The following is a 26,820-nucleotide window of genomic DNA, read 5'->3' on the forward strand; positions in this document are numbered from 1 at the left end:
GTTTGAAAACACAGCATCACACCATCACACCATCATTTTTCACTGCATCTTTTTCCAGGGAGTTTGAAACCTGAGGTTCACCTTTTCTGTGATCTGCAGAAATGCCAGGGTCTTGTCTTATATGGAAAAGGGCAGAGCTTCCAACAGTGTCATGAGGCTTGGCCTTGTGGGGCCTCCTTAAACACTGTGGGGAATTGGGGGACCCTGAGATCCTGAGGATAGGATTTGTTTGTGTGTGTGTGTTAGTCGCTCAGTCATGTCTGACTCTTTGCCACCAGATGAGCCTGCCAGGCTCCTCTGTCCATGGAATTCTCTAGGCAAGAACACTAGAGTAGGTTTCCATTCTCTTCTCCAGGGGATCTTCCCAACTCAGGGACTGAATCCAGGTCTTCTGCGTTGCAGGCAGATTCTTTACCATCAGCCACCAGGAAAGCCCAGGATTTGTCTACAGCCAAAGAAATAAGTGTCTAATGATAGATTTTGAATATCAACCAGTAGATTTTCTTGAGACATCTTCATGGGAGTCAAGGAAACTTCTCAGTATTGTGGGAAGAGGATTTGTTTGTGATTACAGGTTTCTTTTCTATTCCTGGAGTTTGTATGGAGTTGAAAACAGGAGCTGTGCTCTTTCACCCTCTCTGCCAAAGGGTTTTAGGGTTTATGAGTCAACTTTCCAAGGGTCAGAAGAACTAGGTGAGCAAGCTATTATGTGAGAATGGAACCTCAACCAAATGTAAGGGGTTAGGTGAGGGATTCCCCAATTATTCATGTATCTCAGGTATTGGAAGATCTCTAAAGAGAAGATATATTTTAAAAACATCAGTTTCATAAATGACAGCAAAGATGAGCGAGATGGACAGAGAGGGTGGGGAGGTGAGACAGATGGAAACAGATGAAAAAGAGGGGTCAGAGTGATATGTATGCATTTTATTTTCTATTTGTGGAAATTTCAAAACATAAGAAAAACTTGATTGACATTTGTATCATTTTTCTTTCTTTATATTTGGCTTTTCTTTCTCTAGAAGTAGACTCAGATTAGGGGTTCTCACGATGGGGGAGGAGACTGACAGTTTTTAATTTATGCCTTTGATAAAAGAGGCAGCACATTTTGCATTTGTTTATTTGATTTTTAAAGGTCACCTTAAGACAATAAAATATAGACTAGCTATAAGAGCAATAGGATTTGGAACTTTAGACCAGGAAAATTCACAAACACACCTAAACTTTAATAGCCAGGTATAGAATGAATTGGAGAAGGCAATGGCACCCCAACCCAGTACTCTTGCCTGGAAAATCCCATGGACAGAGGAGCCTAGTAGGCTGCAGTCCATGGGGTCGCTAAGAGTCAGACACGACTGAGTGACTTCACTTTCACTTTTCACTTTCATGCATTGGTGAAGGCAGTGGCAACCCACTCCAGTGTTCTTGCCTGGAGAATCCCAGAGACAGAGGAGCCTGGTGGACTGCCATCTATGGGGTCACACAGAGTCGGAAACGACTGAAGTGACTTAGCAGTAGCATAGAATGAATTTCTGAGCATAAAAAATTAACTTCCTCAGAATAAGAAATGTGTCCCCCAAGTAGGGTTTATGCCATTTAAACAATGACAAATATGTCATTTATAACTCACATGAAGCTAAACTGTTTTAAGAAACTCCATGGTGAGCCTTCCTTTTTTTCAATTATAAGTAATATTTTAAGTCATAGTCTCCAAAGAAGGAAATAAAATGCCCCATAGTTCCCTTGAAAGCCTTTAGAGACAGATAATTCTAGAAGGTAGGAAGGGTGGAAAATAGATCAGAAAGTAAGTGAAATGTACAGGCACTGAGAGAGCAGAAGGACATGTGGACATTTAAAAATTATAAATGGTGCGCACGAGATATTGAACCTACGGGAAAAGAAGTTCAGCTGTGCTTTCTCTTTTGTAACTTAACATTATTCACAAAGCAGCAGCCCAGGCTTCTTCTATGTAAAGAAAAGAAATTGGGAACCCATTTAACCATTAGATAGGAGTGCCTAAAGTTTGCCTCAATTGGTGTTTCTTTTTCAAGAAATATTTTTCTGATTATAAAAGTCACACGTGTTTATTATAGGAAAATTAAGATAATGTGGAGTGTTATAAAGAGAATGTAAAGAACATCATTAATCTATTTTCCAGATCTCTACGGTTAACATTTTAGTTTTTTGCCACCCACTATATTACATGCTATGCTGTGCTGTGCTTAGTTGCTCAGTCATGTCCAACTCTTTATCACACCCATATACATGCCTATACAGTACATTTTTTAAAAGGTAATTTTTCACTTTATCTATAGTATTTCTACATTAACTTAAAAAAATGACTGCATAATATTTTATCACAATGTTATGCCATAATTAATGCTTCTATTGTTGGTTCTTATTTACTTATTTACAATTAAATATAAGAATTATGCTAATAAGCACCCTTTTATATAGCCTTTTGATACCCATCTCTGATTATTTTCATAAGATATAGTAGTGGAATGACTGGATTTAAGGTTTGGACACACCTAAGGCTGTTGATAAAAACTGCTAGTTTATTCTCTTACGGGTAGTATGTATATATGCCCATTTCACCTTGTCTTCATTGAGATTTATTGTCATTTAAAAAATCTTTTCTAGTTTGAAAGGCAAAAATGACATCTGATAGCTGATGAATTCACACAGGTTATTGCTAGTGAGGCTGAACCTTTAGAGAGTTATTTCTCAGCAATTTGTGCATTGTTTACAACCTTTTTATGTTTTTCTATTACATAGATATTTCTTACTGATTTTTAGAAGTATATCTCTGGGGATTTAAAGCACTATTACTACTCACCCCTTCAATATAACTCTAATGGTTCTACAGACATAGTTGAGGATGAAATTAATTTAGTATTCTAGTTTCCCTAATATCACATATGTCATGCTTGCATTACAACTTGATTTTTTAAGTGCAGTTAATATACATACCACTAAAATGGTAGCCTATGATTTGTTTCTTTGATTAAGATCACACAGAATTTCAGAATGATTACTATTAATTATAACCTGGGAATTTAAAAATGCCTCACATAAACTTGTTTACCTAGCAGATATTTCTTTCCCATATACGTAGAAAGTCTTGCCAATTTTTAAATTTTGGGTCATTTGGATTGGAGAAGAATGACAGTTTATTGCAGTAAGAATTGTTTTGTCAACCATTTGCAAGTGAGTGTTTTTCTCTGTAAGATATATTGCAAGACAGTAAACAAAGACCATTAGAAGAGAAAAAATTTAGGAGGTTGTCGTTAGATGGGTTTCCCAGGTGGCACAAGTGCTAAAGGACCTGCCTGTCACTGCAGAAAACTTAAAAGAGACATGGGTTAGATACCTGGGTCAGGAAGATCCCCTGGAGGAGGGCATGACAGTGCACTCCAGTATTCTTGCCTGGAGAATCCTGGACAGAGGAGCCTGGTGGGCTACAGTCCATGGGGTTGCAAAAATCCAACACGATTGAAGTGACTTGGTCTACAGGTACCCACACACTTCATTAGCTATTCCATTCATGTGAGAGAGAATAAGTGCTGAATGAGTGGTCGGGGCAGTGACTGGTATAGGAGCTCAAGAGAGAGAGCAGGGAGAGATCACTGTGGCCAGTGAGGGGAAGGGAATAGTTAGGCGCAGCATGTGCAGTCTTTACTTAGCTATATTTCAGTTTGTGTCATGGGTTTGCACAAATGCATTATGCTATCCCTGTTGTGAAGATGGTTGGTTTTGCCGCATCTTACATTACAGTTTTTGACCTACTTTTTAGTTGTTGCTGTTTGCCTGCTGTTTATACCCCTGCTTTTCCTTCTTGAAATCACAACATGATGGTAAACCTCATTCACTATTATGTAACATTTACTATCACATCCGGGAAGGGTAAACCATCCTTTACCCTTGTGGGGCTGTCCACTCCATAGCATGTTGGATGAAACCTACAAAATGGAGGAGAAAGAGGTTTCTAGGCAGAGGCAATGTTTATATAAAACCCAAGACTTTTGGGGAACTATTAAAATCACCAAATCAAATGGAGAAAACCACAAGGAGCAAACACAAATCCACTTATTAGTATGAGACTATTACATTTCCAAGGGTGCCTTCGCCTAATTTCCCAGCAGATTGTCTTCGTTCATGAACCCCTCACAGTATGGAATCCTCCTTATCAGCTATCTCTGCTGGGCTCCGTGGGAGCCTGAAAATGAAGCAGAAAGTAGGTCTCTCTGCTGTGGAGGTTTACCCAGTGGCCAGGCTGCAGCTCTGCCAGAATATAAAGAAGGTCATGCACTTCGTGTAACAGTGACGCTAGAATCCAATTAAAAAGTTTAGTATAAGGCACAGTCATTCCTACTTAATCCGATCACGGTTTAATGCAATCCTCTGCTTATTTCAGTCAGCGCCTTTGGAACCAAATCAATTGTATGTCTTTGTTTCCACGTTTTCCTCAGTAATTTGATCACCTTCAGCTGTTTTAAAAAAATGTAGCTCAATTGGGATATCTGGCAACATCTTTTAAGAATCGCCACATAACATAAAGTCAACAAACTCCAGAATGGCCAGCCCCAAAACTGACAGGACAGAAGCAAAAATTCAGTAATCTAAAATAAAAGCAGTATAGGGTAAGGTAGAGATGAAGAGGGAAATTCTTGCAAAGAATCTTGACTCAACATGAACTGATCAAATACTGTTGATTACTTCTCTGTGCACTCATTCCAACTCGCTTCAAGGGTCATACATGTGTTGGTGCTGCTGTCGGCATAGAGAATGCCAGGCTCCCAGTCAAAATGATAGATGTGATGTTGACGCATCTCTCTGAAGCTGACAGTACCTTTCAGCAATGAAGACATCTTTTATTTGCTTTGCAAGAGGGCATCATTCTGAGCTTCCCATATTGCAAGTTGGCATTTACCTTGTGAGTGGTCATGGGATATTACTTAAGGAGAGGCTAAGGAGACCGATGGTGCAAAAATAGCCCCTTTTTATTCAGTTGGAATTTGAGGAATTCTAAATATGTATATGACTATTATAAAGTTTGGAGTAGACTCAGATGGTTAATTCTGCAAATTGAATGATTTCTGGCTGTCCATAGTGGAATAAGAGGATTACTTTGGTCTATGCAAATATGGATGAGATTGACAAGCTGCAAGTCCTAGTGATTGCAAATTACCTGTTTCACATTGCTTTCAGGGTCTGGGTATCTGAGGATGTCTACAGAGCTGGCACAAGTCATTAAAAGGAGAAAAATAAAAAGTAATTTGGTATCAACAGCCATTTTGAAAAATATGTCAAATGGCATATGCTACAGTTCCTCTTTTGCTAAGCTTTTGATAAGTATCTGGGAGAGCTGCCCTTAAGAGGGTTACCTGTGGGGTTCTGAATATGACCCATGTGGCGCTTCTCAAGAAAACTTGACCAGGGCTGACTTCTTCCTTTATTGAAGTCAGCTAAGTCAAGCTCCATACTCATTTCAGGGTCTAAGATCTGTGCACCCACATGTGTTATTTTGTCCTACTGCCCAGGGAAGCACTGACCGACTTTCCTAGGTGTACACCTACCTTTAAGGATATGTGTGTGATACCAGAATACATCTCTCTAGGGGAGGAGGGGGAGGTGGAGCCAGACTCTTCTTTGGGTCTAAGTTTGGAGGAAGGAAATGGAATTCGTAATGTGATTCCCATCAGTATCTAGACCTTTAATCTACACAAATGAAATACTCAGTTTAATAGAATTCTAACAGTAAAACAAATGCTTTGTTCTCAGTGAATCCACCATTCAGACCAGCTCTTGGCAGCACATCAACCGTACTTGAAAAGTCTTTAAGTGGGTATTTTTTTATTGTGCTTTTCATCCTGACACATCTTTTGAGCTGCTAAGAGTCCCAAACAGAGAAACACTCTTCTCAGAAGGCCGCGTCTGTGTTGTGCTATGGTCTTCATTTGGTGACTTAGCAATAAAAAACTTAATTAACTTAATAAATATTTTGGGCACACTACAATAGAGTTTAGAGGCTAAAAAGGAACAGAGCAAATCAAAATGAGTTTCGGATAGAAAGGAAAGGAATATGTCACAGGGAGGTGTTTGGAATGAAACGTATTACAATTGCTGTCAAGGTGGACCTGTTGCTCTGGGGAAAGCGGGTGCCAAAAAGTGCCCTAGGGGGTGGGAATCATACTACTTATTGAGCATGTATTATCCTCTAGCACTGTCCAGTAAGCTATGCACAGTGTTTCATCTGAACATCAGCACATCCCTATGAGGTGTAAAGAGGAAACTGAAGTCTAGACAGGTTATCACACAGTAAGAGGCTCACACTGTGATCTACTTGACTTCATGATCTTCTGCTCAGTTTTGATGAATCCTTTTTTGTATTTTTTGGTGCACCAAAACAGTAATATTTTTATTGGTGTATCCAAAGTATAACTCTTTGGAGACTTCCCTGCTTATTCAGTTGTTAAGATTCTGGACTGCCACTGCAGGGGGCATGAGTCCAACCCCTGGTTAGGGAAGTTCCACATGCCACAGTGTGGCAAAAAAAAAAAAAGAAAAATCAAAGTATGACTTTTTATATCTATTAGCTTTTTCATATGAATATGTAGAATTTACAATCATTTATTGGCTTTCAAACTTTATTTAAGCCTATTTAATCTGGAGTATTTCATTGGTTGGAAACTATGCAAAAATTTTGGACTTTTTCAATGGTTAAGATACATACTCCGAGGTCTGATAGTGTATAAGAGGAAAGTGAATCCTGTTTACTTTCTGCTTGTAGCCTCTGCTTGTACATCTCTGTGCTGAAATGTTGCATTAAGAATGAACTGACAAAAATTAGTTAGCTGATTTTCAGAGGTATGTGTTTCTTGCTGTCAGTTCTAGGGGCTGAGTGGATACTCCACTGTCCAGTGGACGGAAGTACATTTTGACACAGAATATGGTCAAGGATGGGAGCCCTGCCTCCTGTCAGCGCCTAGCTTGCTCACTGTCACATGCGCGTGACCTCAGGGTCAGGTGTGTCTGGGGACTCACAGCCCACAGGGGTCTTTTCCACAGAGAAAGGCTGTTGGGTTCTAGGTTATTAGCAGTCACTGAAGAAAGCAATCTTTTTTCAGTTGCATCCTATCTTCTTCCTCTTCCATCTAGGTGAACTACTGTGCCAGTTGCCATTGGAACAGACAAAATAGCTCTTGACAGTAGTCTTCCAGGAACTCAGAATCCACTGGGCAAGATAAGATATAATCCCTTGAAAAATAAGATTTGAGGAGGAAAGCGGTAACCTTCTGGTTCCCTCCTCAGTTCCCTTGGGAACTGGCCCCAGTGCCTTGGTCATGAAGGTAGTAACTGAGTCTTTCTGTTCATTGCTATCCCCCAACGGCCACTACAGAGATGCTCAGTAAACACACACTGAAGGAACGGATGGGTTTAGCAGCCGGGAAGGGCTTTCTAGAGGTGAGTATGACTTAAGGTAGTTCTTTATAAGAGGGATTTTAAGAAACAGGAAGTCAAGAAAGTATAAGATCAGTCTGAGGAGAACTATTCTGGATGAAGCAAGGGACTAATGAAGGAAAATTCTGAGATATTGTCAGAAAAATAGATGGGTGCCACATTTTGGCGGGTAATGAGTTTCTGACCAGGGAGTGCTCAGAGTCTGTGCCGTGTGTGGTTCTTGGGAGTTAAGTAGAGCATATAACAGACCAGTGAGGTAATCAGACCCCCCAAAACCCCAAAGACAAACTGCATGCCTACCTTCTAAATTTTTGTTACTCACATAAGGAGAATTTTTTTGTCTTTTTAAAAAAGTTTATTTTTTAATTGAAGGATAATTGCTTTACAGAATTGTGTTGGTTTCTGAGTAGATGAGCTATTTGATATGAAATCATTGTAATCTGATGACATCTATCACTACCCTCCAGTTAGTAGTAGTGATATTATTGGCCCTGTTTTAGCCGGTTTCTATTTCTGGTCACTTGAGGAGGAACTCCTTGCCTGAATTATACTTTTGCCTCTGCCTGATCTCTCTGTAGCAGGACAGATAGGGAGAAGGACAAGAAGGGAAATGAATAGTCACTGAACAGTGGAGATCTGCCAACCACTCTTACGTGTATAATTTTATCAAACACTACACTTAACATAGCTATCTTGATCTGAAGAGCGTGGAAAATGCATGCAGAATGTTTAAACAGGCAAACCCATTAAAGAAAGGAAAAATAATATAAGAAAAAAAATATAGAGACAGTGGAGTCTGTTGTACAGAATTCACGCCATGAGGATTTGTATACTCGCTAGAGGTGGTGACACATCAAACTTGGGCTCAGGGCTTTTTGACTTCATTGCAAAGAAGGAAACATGACGCATGATATGATTCACAGTGCTTGTGAGATAAAAAGAAATCAATTACTCAGAAGCAGCCGGGCCAGTTCTGGAACCTGAGAGAAAGTTCTCCCATGAGTCCTCATAAGGAAGACTCTGAAACGTTTTATTTTGGCTGCCAGTGGGAAGGATTGATATCCTCTTATGAAACCCGAGGAGTCAGCCAAGACTTCCTGCTGCCTGGGAGCAGGCTGAGGTGGTTGGTAGCTGTGGGCAGGGCCAAGCTGTCATCTTTAGTCCCTGAACACCTCAGCAGTACCTTCTCAGTGAACTCTCTTGAGGTACATTTTTCCCCTGTCACATCACAGCCTGCAGTCATTATGTTTATTTCTTTATTGTTTCTTCTCCTCAAGAGATGGTAGTCTGCACAGGGGTAGGGGGCTCTACATGCCTTATTTATCCTTTCATCTCCATATAGCACAAAGTCTGATATGTTTTAGGAGCCTAATAAATACTTACTGAGTAAAGGAGTAGAAAGAACTGGTGGGAAAGTGTATCCTCAGGTAACTTAGTTAGCCTGTTGAAAAAGGATTTTTAACTAGTTAGCCTGGATACCCTAGTTTGCTAGCCATATGGGTATTTGGAATATTTACCCAGGATGACTGATCAAGGAACAGCTGATAAAAGACATTCTTTTTGTCAATGATCAGACAGCATCAGTTGGTCAGTTTTCTGCTGAGCTCATCCCACAAATAGAAAACCTTTATAATCCATAACTCACCAGCAGGGACACAAAAGCTCAGAGAACTGGAATTCTAGATTTATTTTCTACTATATAAAAATAATGAGCAATGTATATTTTAATCAAAGCATCTTCATGAGCATATCATATAATTTGGCAGCTACATTCACAGACATTTGTTAAATGGTAGGTACTTCCAAAATAATCAAGGTGTTTGTGGAAGCCAGTTATATGGCTAACTTTCACTTGATTCCTCTCCAAATATGAATGACTGTCATTTCCAGTAAGAGAATATGTGTATCCGTCTCCTGTGGTGGCCTATTAAGGGCTGTGTCTTCCCACCCTGCAGGGACACGGAATACAAAGGGCTGCAGCTCTCCCTGGATCAGATCGCAGCTGCCAAACCAGCCTTCTCCTATGCAGGCAGCTCCACTCCTGCCCTGACTGACAGCAGGAAGGGGGCCAAGTCCAGGCTCTCCAGCTCAAAGTCCAAATCCAGGACTTCCCCATACCCTCAGGTAGGTGCAATGCCACTTGGCAGTTTTCTTTTTCTGTGACTTGGTTTGGTCTTGCAGTGGAGGAAGTATTGAAGCTGTTTGGAATTAATTAACTGGCTTTAATACATTTAAAACTTCTATAAATCTGGAAAGCTTTCTAAAAATATCTTCTTCTTTTAAAATAACTGTGCTAGTAAAAATTCGAAGTGATCTTGTGGTTTACTGCTTTTATATGAAGGTTGTGAGAGGCTTCATTGCAGTCAAAACCATAACTGTATTTTCAAGGAGAACGGTCCTGAGTTTTTTCCTCAACAACGATTAATCAGAAAGATGGGGCAAGCATAGAAGAATATGGAAAACAAGAGCTTGATGTAGAAAAATGGAATCTTAGGACAGGAATTGAAGTCAAAGGATAAATTAAGAGGTGGAGGCAAAAGATCAAGGGTACATTTCACCATGAGATTTGAGCACAGATGGACTGTTTATGGGGAGGAATGAAACAAAGAGGGTCTTCCAGATGGCAGGAATGGTAGAAAAAGCAGCCCTCTTCTCATCTTTGCAAGGTGGTGAGCTGATGAGACCCAGAGGAGGTATTCCAGAAACACCGCAAGGTACAAAGACAAGTCCTGATGCTCAGAAGGAAGAAAAGAATGTTTTTGCTTATCAGCCTCTGTGATATAGAAACTTGTCTATGTCAAATGTAAGCACAACTCTCTCCTGGCCTGAAGGAAGTAGGATAGAACTGAGGATTTTTCACTCCTGGTACCCTGTGACCATCCTTTTCTTTAAGGGCACCATGTCCCAATTCCTGCAGTTCATTAGGGTAATTCAGGAGATGATTCCTGGGCTGGTAGAAAACCAACTGGGATTCAGGGATTTTTCATCAAGGTGGTCTTTATCATTTGTGTTTTTAATTTTTTAAAGTAAAAATGGCAATCTAGCGAGTCCAGAAACTATTATTTCCTTACTTATCAGAGCATTTTTAATTCTGACAACGTCAACAAGTATGTACTGTTTGAGGAAGTGTCATTCATTGAGCTCATGGGTCACTATGAAGCTACTATGTGCTAGATTATTTTAGCTTGGTATGCGAAGATGAGATCTGTATCCCAAGGGACTGCTGTCATGTGGTTCCAAATCTCCCACCAAGACCAGATTTCTTTACCCTGACAAAGTGTAAAGAGGAGTAGATGTGTGATGCCTGGACATTTTTCAGTGTAAACATTCTGTTATGAAGACTGAGCACTTTATGTATAAAGTGCATTTTAGTCCAAGTTACTGTAGTGGAGGAGCTGCTTCTTTTTATTGAGTATCTGAGAAGCTTTATTACTATCTCATACCTTGGGAAAAGAGTTTTACTGTCTCTTTTTATTGGAAGAATGAATTACTCCTTTGGGTAATTTTATCCTTATATGGATAGGAGTACTGGACACATAAATGAAAGAAAAATTTAAATTAGGAAATACTAAGTTAAGAAGGAATTTGTCCATTGTTACAGAGAAATAAAGCTACAAAACCCAAATATCCCCACTGAGCTTCCAAAACCTCACCATCTACATTTTCTTTCACCTCAGCTCTTAAGTCTAAAATTTCTTTAGTTTACAGTAATGTTGGACTATGACTTCCCATGTGGCAAGGAAATCCACCTGCCAATGCAGGAGATATAAGAGATATAGGTTTGATACCTGGGTCTGAAAGATCCCCTAGAGGAGGGAATGGCAACCCACTCCAGTATTCTTGCCTGGAGAATCCCATAGACAGAGAAGCCTAGAGGGCTACTGTCCATAGGGTGGCAAAGAGTCAGACATGACTGAAGCAACTTAGCACACAATGTTAGACTATCTACACATTAAAGAAAAAAAAGTTTTAACTGCCATTAGACTGGTCCTTGGGTTCGTGTGAGGAGGAGTTAATTTGAAATTGTACATGTTTCATAGTTTGGTTTTTTTTAAAAGCAATACGGAAGAGTGGAAAGTAGCAAATCACCCACTATTTCCTCTTTTTCCCTCTCCAAAATGGTGGTTTCTTCTAGAAATGTACTATGATGCATAAAAATCATTCACTTGCACACACCTATGTTCACATAGAGTTTCTCTTGACTTTTTAAAATGTTCATTCTTGTGTTAATTCTTAGGTAAATGCAGTCCTTAGAATTTTGGCCCTGTGTCTCATTTGAAATCTCAGTCATGAATGAAGTTTACTTAACATTTATGCGCCTAGTAAAGGTTATTCTTTAATTGCGTTTGCTTTAGATAATGATGGTGCTAGGTCAATCACTGACTGAGTTCCTAGTACATGGACTACTGATATGTAGAGATCGGAAATGGAACACAGTCTTTGCTTTCAAGAAGCCATGCATGTAGACAGAGGCTTTGCAGTGAATTGTCCTAGGACAGTTGTCCTCGGGTAAACAGCGGGTCCTCTGGGGTGGCACAGTGGAAAAGCATAACATCCAGGGCAAACTCATCCATTTCTGCTGAAAGGAAACAGCTCAGTACTACCATCTGGAATCCTATATCCTCAGAAATTTTAAAGAAAAGAAAATAATGTCGCTTCTCAAAAGTCTTATTTGGTCCAAATCACTCTTATATTATTCAAGAATACTTATTTTTCAACTTTCTTGCATTATTGCTATTACGTGTTGGTTCAATCAGTGCTAGCTGGGTGCCTACATTAGAGAGATGCTATACTGGCCATTGTGATGAATGGGGTTAGCGGTTGAGTAGAAGGTGCCAGACTATGAAAAAGTGGTATAAGAAATGCCCTTAAGCGTTCCAGTACAGTTGGAATGATAAGTTATGAACTAGAATGAGGAGCATATAGAGGATGATGTATACAAAAGGCTTCAAGAGAGATGTCAGTCAGTATGCCTGGGGAGGGTTGTTGACCTAGCTCTGGGGGTAGAATTCAGGTATACACACATAAGGGAAAGGAGAGGACCCTTCAGAAAGACCAAGATTCTGAAGAGATGCAGGAACACCCTGAGTGTGACTGGGGGTGAAGTGGGGGAGAGTGGGTCCCTGTGGTTAAGGACAAGGGGTTATATGTTTGGAAACATTCATTGATTGGTGCCAAATATCTGCGAGGTCAAGGCATTTGGATTTTGTTGTATGGAAAACCAGAAAAGGTTTTGAACTGGAAATGAAGCATTAAGGTGGCTGAAGCAAGGCAGACTACTCAGGAGGCTCATTTTAATAGTCCTGGGTGAGTCTAGGGGGGTCTGAGCTAAAGTTCTCAACTGAAGTGAAAAGCACTATAGAGGAAGGAAGGATAAAATTATTTTTATCCTTGACTGCTTGTACCTCTTCTCATTATAGATATATTTTGATCATTATAGATATATTTTTGAAATTGTATATATTTGGTTGCTCTGGGTCTTTGTTGTGGAGCATGGGCTCTCTAGTTGTGGTGCGAGGACTTAGTTACCCCATGGCATGGGGGATCTTAGTTCCTGGACTAGGGATTGAACCCGTGTCCCCTACACGAGAAGCCAGATTTTTAACTACTGAACCACCAGGGAAGTCTGTGAAATTGTATTTTAAAGCTTACATTTTGTATTTAGTGACATGTATTGAATTTTCCTTTATATATTAATAGATGCACAATAAATATATTTTTATTTACAAAATGATGAAGATTTTCATAGTATTTAATTTTAAATGCGTCTTCCTCCTCTCAAAAATACAATCCTTTACTTTTTGTTATTCCCATGTTTACATATTTTTAGTATGCAAATTCTTATCAGATTTTTCAAGAGGCTGTTTCGAGAACAAACAAACAAAACTGAGCTCATAAGGTAACATCTTGTGCTTTTTATTAGTTATGAAAATGATGTAATGATGCTATCAATATTATTTATTAAGCTCTTTGCTCTATTATGTATTAGGCATATCTGGAAATTTCTAACAGACATTTGATGAATAGCAAACAGCACCACTGCTTTTCGGAATTATTTAGGCACCCTTATTTGAAGATGCGAGACATGCACAAATTGTAATTCACTGTCACTACTCAGTTTGCAGTAGTAGATGAACTTTCAGGTCCCCACTTGGTATGAGATGCCCTTGGGAATGATTTTAGACTTGATTATATTATAGTCACTTAATGAATGACTCCATCACCTTTGTACTTCTATGTATTGCTCGGGACAAGAGAGGTCAAAATTGTTTTGAATGGTTTTGAAAGATTTGTTTTAAGAAATATTATAGATAACTCCCGAAGATTCTGCAGGTAGCTACTGTGCTGCTGTAGAGCTATCGTAACAATATGAACGTTGTATTTTATTGGTACTGGGTTTATATTCATGAATATAGCAACTTATTTTTTTCACAGTTCTGTTGAATTAAAAATACTGAGTTTATGGAATTTATTTTTCAGACCTTACCTCTAGCAACTGCTAGAGTCTCTTCCATCTATTTTGAAGGAACTAGTCATGGCTACTCCAATACAGTTGGGAGTTATCTTGACATAGTGTAGTCACATCAATCATGAATAAATTGCCCCCTGATTCTAGTTTTCTTTGAAACTTTTCCTCTTGGCATGTTTATAGTTGTTACATGTATTAGAGACAGTGCGTGCCCTCCTGTTTTATTGCCTCATTCTGCCCTCCTCTTGCTTTCTCCCTAGTCAGTAATAAGCAATACACTATATAATTCTATAATAACAGTGCATAAAACTATGTATGCTTCTGAAATCTGAAAGTATTTAATCTCTTGTTACAGATACACTGTAACACCTGCAGGTTTAACTCCACATCTGTTACCTTAAATAATCCCACAGAACCCTCTTAATTTTCACTGCCAGCAATCTGGCTTCCTTTCGGTGAAGGTAGAAGCTCTCTTCCTACAGAGGTTCTTTCTGGCCTCGAAAAAATACACCAGTGACTCCTATGCTGACTTTTGAAGCTACAGAGAAAAGAAGGACCAAGAATTCCCCTTACACATGGTATCAATACTTTTATCAATACTAGGATAGGTAGCCCTTCATTTCATGTTTTATATGTTGCATAAAAACATGTAATCCTTGACCATTAACAACAAAAACTGTAACGCATCTTGCCAAAAAAAAAAAAAAAGGTTATCTTCTCTGAAATTCTTATACTGTACAGGCTTTTTATGTTTTCTGGTTGTATCTGAACTTCAGATATCACCTCTTCTATAGAAATATCAGGAGATTATTATTAGAAGATGAAAGGAAGAAAATTTGGAGGCAGTAAATGGACACTTTAAGATCCTTGAGGACAGGAGATTTTGCCCTCGATAACCAGATTGCTTTGGGTACCCAAAAGCCCTTAGAACGTATTGAGTGAATAGGTCAATGAATTGATAGATGAGTGAAGTTGAGAAGATAAGTGGATAAAGAAACAGAGGAGGGCTGAGATGACCTCAGTATATAGCCCTTTCCCCAGAAGGCTTACAGATTCAGTGGGGGAGATAAAAATGTAAACAAAAAATTTAAACACAGTGTAGCATGTATGTGATAAAGGCATCCTTGGCAGTGGTGAAGCTCTGGTGGTGTCTTGGAGGGGCTCCCTTGCCCTTCCAGCAGTGAACTGGAGGCGGGAGTTGTAAGCTGACAATAGCCTCTAGGCCTAGAGACCTTCATACCTTGGGATGTTTCCAGCAGGTTCAAATTTATTTCTGTTTTGGGACTTCTGTGGTGGTCTAGGAGCTAAGACTCAGTCCTCCCAATGAAAACGGTACAGGTCTGATCCCAGGTCAGGGAGCTATATCCTGCATGCCCCAACTAAGACCCAGCACAGCCAAATAAATAAATAAATACTAAAAAAAAAAAAATATTCCTGTTTGTAAGGTTTGCAGTGGGGCTGCAGGTTGACAGTCAATAAGGCCCTAATCTCTTGGGCGCCCTGTCAAAGGCCAGGCTCACTCTCCACCTCCAGCTGTGCTGTCACCCCTTACCCATTTATCCTTCTTCTCCCACGGCCTGTGTCCCAGGAGCTCTGTCATGCTAGAGGACTGGAGCTCATCTTAATTTTCTGTCCACTTTGGAAATTTTTCATTTTCAGTCTTTCCTGCTTCTCAGATTGACCTTAAAGGACCACTGATCATGTCAGTGTTTGGAGAAGTGCCACAGTCCTAGCTGTTACTCAAGGTCACCTATAATTGAGTTCTAAATTACCTGAACCCTGTGATCCAGCCAGACTTCTCTGCTCCCTCTTTGCTGAATGCCTTGTCCTTTCCTGCCTCCATGCTTGTGCTTATGCATTTATTTCTGCCTTCATTGCCTCTATTTTTCAAAATTCTGCCTATCATCTAAGGACTGAATGCTACCTCTTTCATGAAATATAACTTTCTCCTTTGTGCCTCTATTTAGAATAATCTGTCTTCTACTGCCTCCTGGATATGTCAGAGCTTCTCTTTTGGACTATAATAGCTTTGAAAGTATTAACCAGCTATTTCATACCTGCCCCCCACCTTGACCCAGCATCTGTGTGTCCTCCACATAGTCACTCACTGAATGTTAATGAAATGAATGAATGGATAAGTAGAGACTTTAAGAAGAAGGTAATACTTTGTTGGTTGCCTATAGAGACATTAAAAACCCCAAGGAGGGAAAATGTTCTGCTACTATGGAATTTATAACCTATGTAAAGAAGCAAAAGATACACATGCGAAAAAAACCTAAGGATGCTTTCAAAATACAAAATCATGCAGTACAAATCAAACACCTACCTGCTGAGGAGGAATTAAATGTGGTAGAATCTAGAAGCTCTTTCAAGAGCAAAACTTTGAACAAATGTTCTCTGGCTCACATTCTAGGGCAGAGAACCGTCTACATCCTGTCCTGGAGTGGGCTTTCTAGTCTCCATGTCTCTACTGTCACCTCCAGTGCAACGACAGAGAGAAGTGACAACTGATATTTACTCTGTGTGTGTATGTGTGTGCTTTGATCACAAAATAATTGCCCTGAGGTATCTATACAGTAAGTCCGCTACATACAAACCTTCAAGTTGTGAACTTTCTATTAGTGAGAACGTGTGTTCACATGTCCGATCATGTGAGTTAGTTCATGCACACTGTCACGTGTGTGCATCCTGTAGGGGTGGTTGTGCTTTTGTGTACTTTACAGTTCTGCACAGAGTACAGTAGTACAGTATCTTTATTTCAGGCCCAGGATGTCCAGAAGCAAGCATAAAAGCAGCAGTGACGTAGCTGGTACTTTTCAAGGTGCTGTACCGAAAGAGTAAAAATGTTTTCTTTCTTTATTGTTTGTTTGTTTTTTATTATTTGTGTGAAAAGTATTATGAACATATTACAGTACAGTACTATATGGCTGATTGTGTTAGCTGGGTACCTGGGCTAACTTTGTTGGACCTACAAACAAATTGGACTTATAACTGTACTCTCGGAACAGAACTTGTTCGTATGTAGGGGACTTACTGTAGAAACACTGCTGTTTGGCTCTGCCTTCCATCTCAGAAACCTGTCTTTGTTCATGGGCTCAGCCCTAGTTCCAGGGTCCAATTTCCATGATCAGTAGATACTTTTTGGATAACTCTCTTATTCTTTTAATAATCCAAGTGCATTTATGGTACTGTATCTTTATAGTTGTCTTCCATAAGAAAGGGAAAAGTCTCTTAAAATTTTGGTTTCTTTGTTTGTTTGGTTTGGTTTTTGACCTCTGGACACAAAAGGCCTTGTGCAGGTCATGTTCCTTCATGATCTTTCTTGACCCTTAGTTCCTCCTCTATCCCATGCCCACTATCTTTGTCCAGTTCTGGGCTCTTCAGAACATATCACATTTCGACTACTTCATCAGCCTCCTGTTGTTCTTTTGGTCTCTGATCGTTTCTGCCAGAGTAAGCTTCCTGAAATACCCTTTTCATTGTGTACCCACTGCTCACCCCCTTCCCCCCAAGCTCTGCTTAAAAACCTAAAGACACTCTATGTTGGTTATAGTATGAAGTCCAATCCCACAACCTGGTCCTGGCTACATCTTTGCATCTGTCAGCCACCTCTAGCCCCACCATATCAGTTCTCCACTCTAGCTGTGTACTCGCCTAAGGACACCTTTCCTGTTGAGCTTCTTAAATCCTACCCAGCCGCCCAAAGCACAGCTGCAGCCCACCTCTCACCCCCGCAGATCCCTGGCTGTAAGGCATAATTCATGTTAAACACATCTCTCTTTCTTAACATAGGATGGTTTGGATCTAGGGGAGAGTTAGTGTCAAAAAAGAAGTTGGGCAGTGGGCAAAGCAGCTGTGCTAAATCAAATGGAAAGCTTCTGGCTTAATGGAAATGATGGCTGGAATTTGTGATTCTGCCCCACAGCTGAACAGAGGCGAAGCAGGGGGATGGCTGAATCCACCATCAAAATATGCCCAGGGAAATTTATTTTAAGAAAACCTATCAAATCAAATCGTACTAAAACCAAATAGTCAAATTCAAGAGAGCAATGCCTTACTTGACAGTTTTTGGTGGGATCTGACCCAGTCATAATGGGAAATTTGTAGAGTTAAGTTGGATTTGAATATCTTTGCTAAGAAATTTAGATTTCCTTAACTCATCCATCCTTCACAGATTTTTAGGAAACCCCTTTAAGCACATTATGGCACATTGAATTGTAGTGTTTTCCTGGAAGGTCAAGTTCTGGATGTATATTATTTAACAGTTTGTGCTCTTTTAGTTTTCCTTATTATTTTCCTTATTGTACTTGACTTAGAAGATGAGAAAGTAGATCCATCCTTCCATTTACAGATACCAGTTTGAAATTGATCACTTCGGTAGAGGGCCTTTGAGCTTTAGTTTCTTTTTACAGAGTTACAAGTCTGATAGGCCTCCTCTTTCAGCGTGCAGAAGGCCAGTGATATGCCTGCCAATAATCTGTTGGCCCAAGTCTAGGACAGTGCCAAGAGCAGCTTGGGCAGCCGTCCTTTGTCGAGACTCAGAATAAACCGATGGAAGGCCAGACAAAGCTGCAATAAGGGGCTGGAGCAGGTGGCACCACCTGCACCCATCTAATTCAAGCCCATCTAATCTGCCACTTATATGTGAAACACCAGAGAGTGAGTCACAGTATCAGTGAAAAGACGGAAGTAGTTCTGGCTCATGCTCAAAGCCCATCAGGGCAGAAGATTACCATTAAAACTAGTGCTACTGGTCCTGGAAACCCAGGATTTAGCCAATGGGCTAGAGCCACTTCTGTATTATCAATATGAAGTTGAGATCTCCTTGATCATTTACAGCTGTGTGTGCCAGGACATTAAAGGGCCTAATTAAATGTTTATTACCTGTTTAAAATCTTCAGTGCAGTGAAGATACCTGCCAGCCTTTGGGACTTTACCTTTGGATTTATAGACGGATGTGGACTGTGGATTTCATGGTTGGGAACAGCTCTCTCCATATGGAACCGTCTAGGGGATTCCTTACAGAATTATGCTGGAGAAAACCCGGCCTCTGGTTCCGAGTGCTGGTTCCAGCTGCACGTCACCCTGACAGCTAATGAGATGTCGACTGTACTTATTTTTCTGTGAGAAAAATGACCAAACCAGATCCCAGTGACATTTTTGTAACTGTGGGGGGTGGATTAAGAGAAGGCCTATGACATTTCAAACCACATTTGAGGTACATAAAAAAAACTTCCCATGTTTCTACTTCATGAAATTTATCAGGAACTTACAGGTATGAAAGATTTCTCACCAAAATATTCTTTGAACTAAAAATAACTAAAATGTGGGTTAAAGCTAAATATGTCACAAAAAACAACAGATTATATACTATGAGTGAAGCAGATCATAAAAATAACGAGTGAAAAATCTTGTGAACCCATTCTTTAAAACTGTCATCTTCATCTGATTAAAGATGACGATTTATACCATTTTCTAAAATGAAGGGAGAAATGGCCTAAGTATTTAAAATGTTTAATCATTAAATTTTTAATCAGTATTTGCTTTCTAATTATTTATAGTTTAAGCAGAAATATTTATTGTGTAGTTCCTCTAGTGGAGTCATCCTTGACTCTGGAATGTGACTCAAGATTGACATTTTTTTCTTTTAAAATGCATTCTCTAATTTTCCTTGAAGGTTTCCTCAAGCTTAACTCTTTTGAAGTTGTATATAATTAAACAGAATTTCATCTAAAATTTCATGAGGATGCTTTTCCAATGCTAAACATGTGTGAGACTTATGTGGAAATCATGGTATATTTAGCCTTTTTAAATGTATGTTCCTGAATTATGTTCCTGAATGTTCCTGAATTATTCTTGCTGTTGATTAATTAGACAATAAATTACACATGAAGTAAAAGCAAAAATTTCTACCTGCCATTAATAGGAGTGCAGGAATGAAACAAATAATGTCTACTTGATATCTTCTTTGCAGTTTCATTTATTCACAATTTCTAGGTAGTAAAGTTTTTCATGTTAGAAATGGACTTTATTATTTGACTGCTATTCAGTTACATTTTCACAGGCAAATGTTTTCAGTCAGCCCTTCAGATTAGCAAAATAACTTGCATAATTGTCATCTTAAAATGCATTTGATTTTGACATTAGTTTTTCTCTTATGCTTATGTTTATCCTTGACAAAACCCCCGGCAATTTCCAATGTGTATAAACCAAAGCCGTTCTTCATAGCCAACACAACTCCTGTTTGAGGGAAGCACCCCCAGCAGTGGGGGTTATTTTAATGGACATGCTGTATTACTTTAATCTAACCCTTTTACCATCTGTTCTTCCCATAACAGTGAATGAAAAAAAAAGGACATATTTTATGTTTCAGGGTTACATTAGTAAAAAGTAAGATAAAAGTGATTTAAAAGCATGCATATGTTCTTGGTACAATGCAGTCTGCATCTGTGATTTTTTTTCTCATGGTTCAGACACAAATCAAGAGGAAAGCTGTTCATGCCTGATAGAGTGAAAGTTTTTCATAGAAAACAGGACTTTACCATAAGAGGGTCTCTCTCTATATTTTACAGCTAAAAATGATATTTAAAAAAAAAACCTCAGTGAGCTGCCAGAATAAAAATAGATAATGATAACATCTATTGTTGGAACATCTGGCATTTTTCCTGAGTTGCCTTGTTGCTGCCATATCCAGATGAATGCAGAGCACCTGTCTGGAACATGCTGTTGAGGCAGGAGAGACTCTCATGACTGTTATCAAAAGGGGAATATCTGTGCTATAACTGTTGTGGAAGAGTGCTTCAGTACTATGAGGACATCACCGAGGCTGTGTGGAGATGGTCTACTGGAATGTAGAAGTTGGAGAAAGCTCCCTTTGTAAGAACATGCTTGGGGACCTGAGATCCATTACTGCTACTTAGAGGGTGGGACACTGCTGTTTTTGTTAGCTAAGTACCTAAGTCTAGACGAGTCCAGGATTCTAGAAAGAGCAAAGATTCTGGAATTGCGTCTCTCCTCTTAAATATCATACTCAAGTGAACTTGGGCAGATTAGGTTTTTTGTTCTTGCTTCACTTGTTGCATCAGTAAAGGGATCAGTGATTTAAGATGTTGTGAGCATTTAATAAGATAATGTCTGTGGGATCTCAGTACAGTGACCAGACTGAAGCAAGTATTTGATAAAAGTAGTGTGATGGGTTGTTGTGTGATGGGTATTAGTTAGCATATGCAAATCATATGGTAAACTGCCTCTTAGTCATAAGTTCATTTTCCCTTCCCAAGTAGCTACAGTGTTAATAGAGAGTAAGAGCTCCCTTCTTTGAACTCCTTAACTATATTGCTTTTGTTTGTTCAGCCCTTGCCATTTTTGAACTTGTATTCAAGTTATGTCTTGCGCATTATTTATACTGCTTCTAATATGAACACCTTGAACATAGAGCTGTATTTCTCAAATCACTTGGCATACTGCCTTGCCAATATTAGATGTTCAGTAAATATCAGAATGAATCATAGAGTGAATTGTTGTAAATAGTTTCCATTGAATGCATGTAAAACCCCAGCTGATGGCTCAGATTTTTAACCAGATGAAGTGTCATTCTCTTTGAGAAGGAATGATTCTTTCAGGAGCCCTGAGTCTCAGAGGAGAGCTGGGGGCTATGACTGGGATCTGACATCCATTGCTGGCAGGCATCCAAGCTCTTTGCTGGTTGGTGTTAGCCCACCTTTGGTGGGTGACATGTGGTTTCAAGTTTATTAGAACCAGGGCATCCTTCATCTGACTCATTTTTTAAATTTACCAACATGAAAGCCTGTTTTGAAAATTAAATTTTAAATAAGAAATAGGGATAAATTAAGGTGCAGAGTATTCATAATAATAAATTTTCTAAGAAAGAAAAATAGAAGTTTATGCAAAATTAACCACCGGGAGTTGGTGATGGACAGGGAGGCCTGGGGTGCTGTGATTCATGGGGTTGCAAAGAGTCGGACACCACTGAGCGACTGAACTGAAACTTTCGTTGTTGATAAAATCTAATTAAAATAGGGAATCAAATCATTCCATTTCTTATCTTTAAACAGAGGAGAGTGTCATTACCTTTTCAAAAGAAGAGCAGATATTCTATAAGTTCTAAAATGTGATTTTTTTTTTTTTTTACCTAAAAATGGTCTCGATATCAACAATTGCTGGGAGAACCATCCACAGGTGCTGGCTAATCGATCCTAAGTGTCCTCTCTCTCCACCCTTGAAACAGATCTGTGGGCTTTCTGTCAAAGTTAAGTGATAAGAATCATTGGTACCAAAGGGCATTTGAACCTTGAAAATCAGAGCATTTGGAAGAAAAGGCCATAATGTTTAGGTGATTGGCCAGTCATCTGATTTCTTTTTGCAGCTGGGATATTGATTTCTTTTTTAAATTTTTTATACTGAAGTATAGTTGATTCACAATATTGTGTTGGTTTCAGATATATAGCAACTGTGATTGTTATATATACATATATATATTTCAGATTATTTCCATTATAGTTTATTATAAGATATTGAACATAGTTCCCTGTGCCTTACAGTAAATCCTTATTTCTTATCTATTGTATGTATAGTAGTTTGTATCTGTTAATTTCATACTCCTAACTTATCCCTCCCCCCTCCCTTTGCCCTTTGGTAACCGCAAGTTTGTTTTCTATGTCAGTGAATCTGTTTTTGTTTTGTGTATAGATTCATTTGAATTATTTTTAGATTCCACGTATAGGTGATAGCATATAATATTTGTCTTTTTCTGTCTGGCGTACTTCACTTGGTATGGTATTTTCTAGGTTCGCCCATGTTGCTGCAAAGGACAATATTTCATTATTTTTTATGGTTAATATTGCATTGTAAATATACACCACATTTTCTTAAACCAGTCATCTGTTGATGGGCACTTGGGTTGTTTCCACATCCTGGCTGTTGTAAATAACACTGCCATGAACACTGAGGTGTATCTCTCCGAATTAGAGTTTTTATTTTTTCCAGATGTATACCCAAGAGTGGAATTGCTGGATCATATGGTAGTTCTATTTTTCATTTTTTGAGGAACCTCGATATGATTTTCCATAGTGGCTGTACCTATTTACATTCTCACCAGCAGTGTACAAGATATGATTTTTCCAAAAGAGATGTTGATTTCCTTATCCTTTAACCTATGTGTTTTATCTCTGACATGCCAATAGGATGGAACTGAAAATATGACCTCTAGATGATATAATCTAGGGAAAAGAATCATTTTTACAAGATTGTGGTATAACTATTCCTCTCTACTGAAAAGAAAATCATTGATTAAGGACCTTTAGGTCCCCAACCTTTTTGGCACCAGGGAGCAGTTTCATGAAAGACGGGTTTTCCACAGACCCAGGGTGGAGTGGGGGATGGTTTCAGAATGATATAAGTGTATTACATTTATGCCTGCCGCTCACCTCCTGTTGTGCAGCCTGGTCCCTAACCGGTCACAGACCACTACTGATCTGTGCCCCCAGCGGTTGGGGACCTCTGCTTTACTACATATATATCTTTAACATTTGCATTTTAAGAGTAGTTAGATGCGTGTTATTTACTTGATCTTCCCTGCAATGGTATAATGCAGGCAGTCTTTTCCTGTTCTGCAGATGGAAAAATCAAAGCCCACAGGAGGTGATCTTCAGGACAAGTCATGTTGGATGATAGTAGATCAGGGTCCACCCATATTTGAATTTAGATCCGAATGCTGTTTCTACTGGAATCTCTAATTCATAACTTAAAATAATATTTTTGTGCACAAAATATTAATCATCAGTAATAAAAACAAAGATATTTAATTAAATTATAGCTTTATCAGAGCATGTTTCTATTTCTTCAGAAAAAAAGTTTAAAACAAATGGCCTTGTCTCTAATCATTCTATAAAAATGAAATATTTTGCTATATAGGATTTTCTTATTTTAAAATACTTATGTTGAAGAAATTCCCTGGTAGTCTAGTGGTTAGGACTTGGTTCTTTCACTTCAGGGGTTCTGGTTTGATCCCTGGTCAAGGAACTAAGATCCTGCAAGCCACGTGGTGGGGCCAAAAAACAAACAGAAACGAAACACAAAATCTTAACTTCGAAATGATTTCATACATAAAGAAAAGTTTCAAGGACTGTAAAGTATTTCTGCCTACTAAACCTAGGTTCCCTACAGCTTAACATTTTGCCATATTTGCTTTGTCATATTCTCTTTCTCTTTTCCCACCTGCCGTCATTTTTTATTTTTTCTGAACCAGCTTAGAGTAGGTTCCATATATAATACCTCTTTACCTACACCTTACTACTCAGTGTATCAATATATTGCTTGGTGTAGTGGCTTCCTACCAGTGGGGAATTGCAGTTTTTGTGAACTGCTGCCAAATTCCCTTCCATAGAGGCTGTTATCAGTCTGCATTTCCATCAGCAGTGGGTGGGACAGAGTACCTGTTTGCCCACACTATGCCAAGCGATGTATTGTCAAGCTTTTGAATGTGTGATAATCTAATGGTTAAGAAATGGTATCTCAGGGACTTTCCTGGTGGTCCAGTGACTAAGACTCCGAGCTCCCAATGACAGGGGCCCCAGGTATGACCCTGGTCAGGGAACTAAGATCCCACATGCTGCAACTAAGACTTCATAAAATGCCATAATTAAAGATTCCACATGCTGCAAGATCCCAAAGATTCTATATGCCGCAATTAAGACCTGGCACAGCCAAATAATATTAAAAAAAGAAAAAGAAATGGTATTTCATTGTTTTAATTTGCATTTATCTTACTCAGAAGTTAAACATGTTTTCATATGTTTAGGCTGTTTTAACACTTTTATGAATAGTCAGTTTATGTCTTTTGACTATTTTTCCTTGTGCTTTCTTTTCTTCTGTTATTTTTCCAACTTTTGAATAGAGAATTGAATTGATGTTTATTCTTTCACTTTTATTGAATTAGGTATCTACAGCTAGATATCCCATAAATCTGGATATGTAGTATTTTAATTATCCTTTTCCTAGAAATTCTGTAGTTTATACTTTGTTTTCCTATTTTCTCCAGGAGTTAGTTTTGTTTTTTTAGGTGGAAGGATTCTTTTTCAATTGTTCTTAATTTTTATTTGTTATTCATTGAAGTCAGAGAGTGTTGTTTATAATATTTCTACTTGGTCAAATTTCCTAAGTTTTTTTTTATAACCTAATATTTTATGAATTTTGATGGCTCGTCATGGATGCTAAGGCTTATTCCTTATTATCAGTGTGTAAAGTCTGATATATAACCATAGCATTTATTTATTTATTTTTTTTTTTTTTACATCTTCTGTAGCTTTCCTTATTTTGAAGGGATTTGCCTTATACTGAAAGTGGCATTTTAGTCTCTTATTATTAGGGTATTACTCCTTGTATCTCTATGGCTTTGGCTTTATGTAGCTGTTATCACCAAGTTATTTGATGCATAGGTAGAAAGACAAGAAAAAAAGTGTTTTTTAAGCAAGAGAATAACATGATTAGATAGGAGTTTCAAAAAGATTTCTGAAGTGGTTAGGTTCTGGGAAACCCCAACACCAAGCTGGGGGTTTGGGAGTTTTGGGGAGATGGCAACCCACTCCAGTTTTCTTCCCTGGAAAATTCCATGGACAGAGGAACCTGGCAGGCTACAGTCCATGAGGTTGCTAAGAGTAAGAAATAATTGAGCATGCATGCACGCAAGGGGCTCATTTGTTGTTCCTCTGGCAGGAAGACACCAGAAAGACAGAAAGTAGCTTAGTGGTTTCCCGGTACTGGAGAGAATGAAGAGTTACTGTTTAATGACAAGAGAGTTTTCCAAGGTAAAGGTTTTGAGATGGGCAGTGATGATTGCATAGGAATGTGAATATACTTAATGCAACTGAATTATACACAAAATTGGGTAGAATTGAAAGTTTTACGTTATGTGTCCAACTCTTTGTGACCCCATGGACTGCAGCATCCCAGGCCTCCCTGTCCATCACCAACTCCCAGAGTTCACTCAGACTCATGTCCATCGAGTCAGTGATGCCATCTAACCATTTCATCCTCTGTCGTCCCCTTCTTCTCCTGCCTTCAATCCTTCCCACCATCAGGGTCTTTTCCAATGGGTCAGTTCTTCTCATCAGGTGGCCAAAGTATTGGAGGTTCAACTTCAGTATCAGTCCTTCCAAGGAACACCCAGGACTGATCTCCTTTAGGATGGATTAGTTGAATCTTCTTGCTGTCCAAGGGACTCTCAAGAGTCTTCTCTAACACCACAGTTCAAAAGCATCAATTCTTCAGTGTTCAACTTTCTTTATAGTCCAACTCTAACATCCATACACGGTTACTGGAAAAACCATAGCTTTGACTACATGGACCATTGTTGGCAAAGTAATGTCTCTGCTTTTTAATATGCTGTCTAGGTTGGTCCTAACTTTCCTTCCAAGGAGCAAGCGTCTTTTAATTTCATGGCTGCGGTCACCATCTTCAGTGATTTTGGAGCCAAAAAAATAAAGTCCATCACTGTTTCCACTGTTTCCCCATCTATTTCCCATGAAGTGATGGGACCAGATGCCATGATCTTCGTTTTCTGAATGTTGAGCTTTAAGCCAACTTTTTCACTTTCCTCTTTCACTTTCATCAAGAGGCTCTTTAGTTCTTCACTTTCTGCCATAAGGGTGGTGTCATCTGCATATCTGAGGTTATTGATATTTCTCCCGGCAATCTTGACTCCAGCTTGTGCTTCCTCCAGCCCAGAGTTTCTCATGATGTACTCTGCATAGAAGTTAAATAAGCAAGGTGACAATATACAGCCTTGACATACTTTTTCCTCTATTTGGAACCAGTCTCTTGTTACATGTCCAGTTCTGTCACTTCCTGACCTGTATACAGATTTCTCA

General features: G+C 39.0%; 1 protein-coding gene across 1 annotated transcript in view; it reads left to right on the top strand.

Annotated features, from left to right (window-relative positions):
- The window catches only part of SIM1 (SIM bHLH transcription factor 1), a 75,053-nt gene that overhangs the window by 32,110 nt on the left and 16,123 nt on the right, over window positions 1-26,820 (top strand). The window contains exon 10 of the mRNA XM_027972422.3: window positions 9,420-9,588. Coding sequence (XP_027828223.1) covers window positions 9,420-9,588 — 169 coding nt within the window. The remainder of the gene's footprint in view (window positions 1-9,419; window positions 9,589-26,820) is intronic.

The sequence above is a fragment of the Ovis aries genome, chromosome 8 (genome assembly GCF_016772045.2).
Source record: "Ovis aries strain OAR_USU_Benz2616 breed Rambouillet chromosome 8, ARS-UI_Ramb_v3.0, whole genome shotgun sequence".
Classification (NCBI taxonomy): domain Eukaryota; kingdom Metazoa; phylum Chordata; class Mammalia; order Artiodactyla; family Bovidae; genus Ovis; species Ovis aries.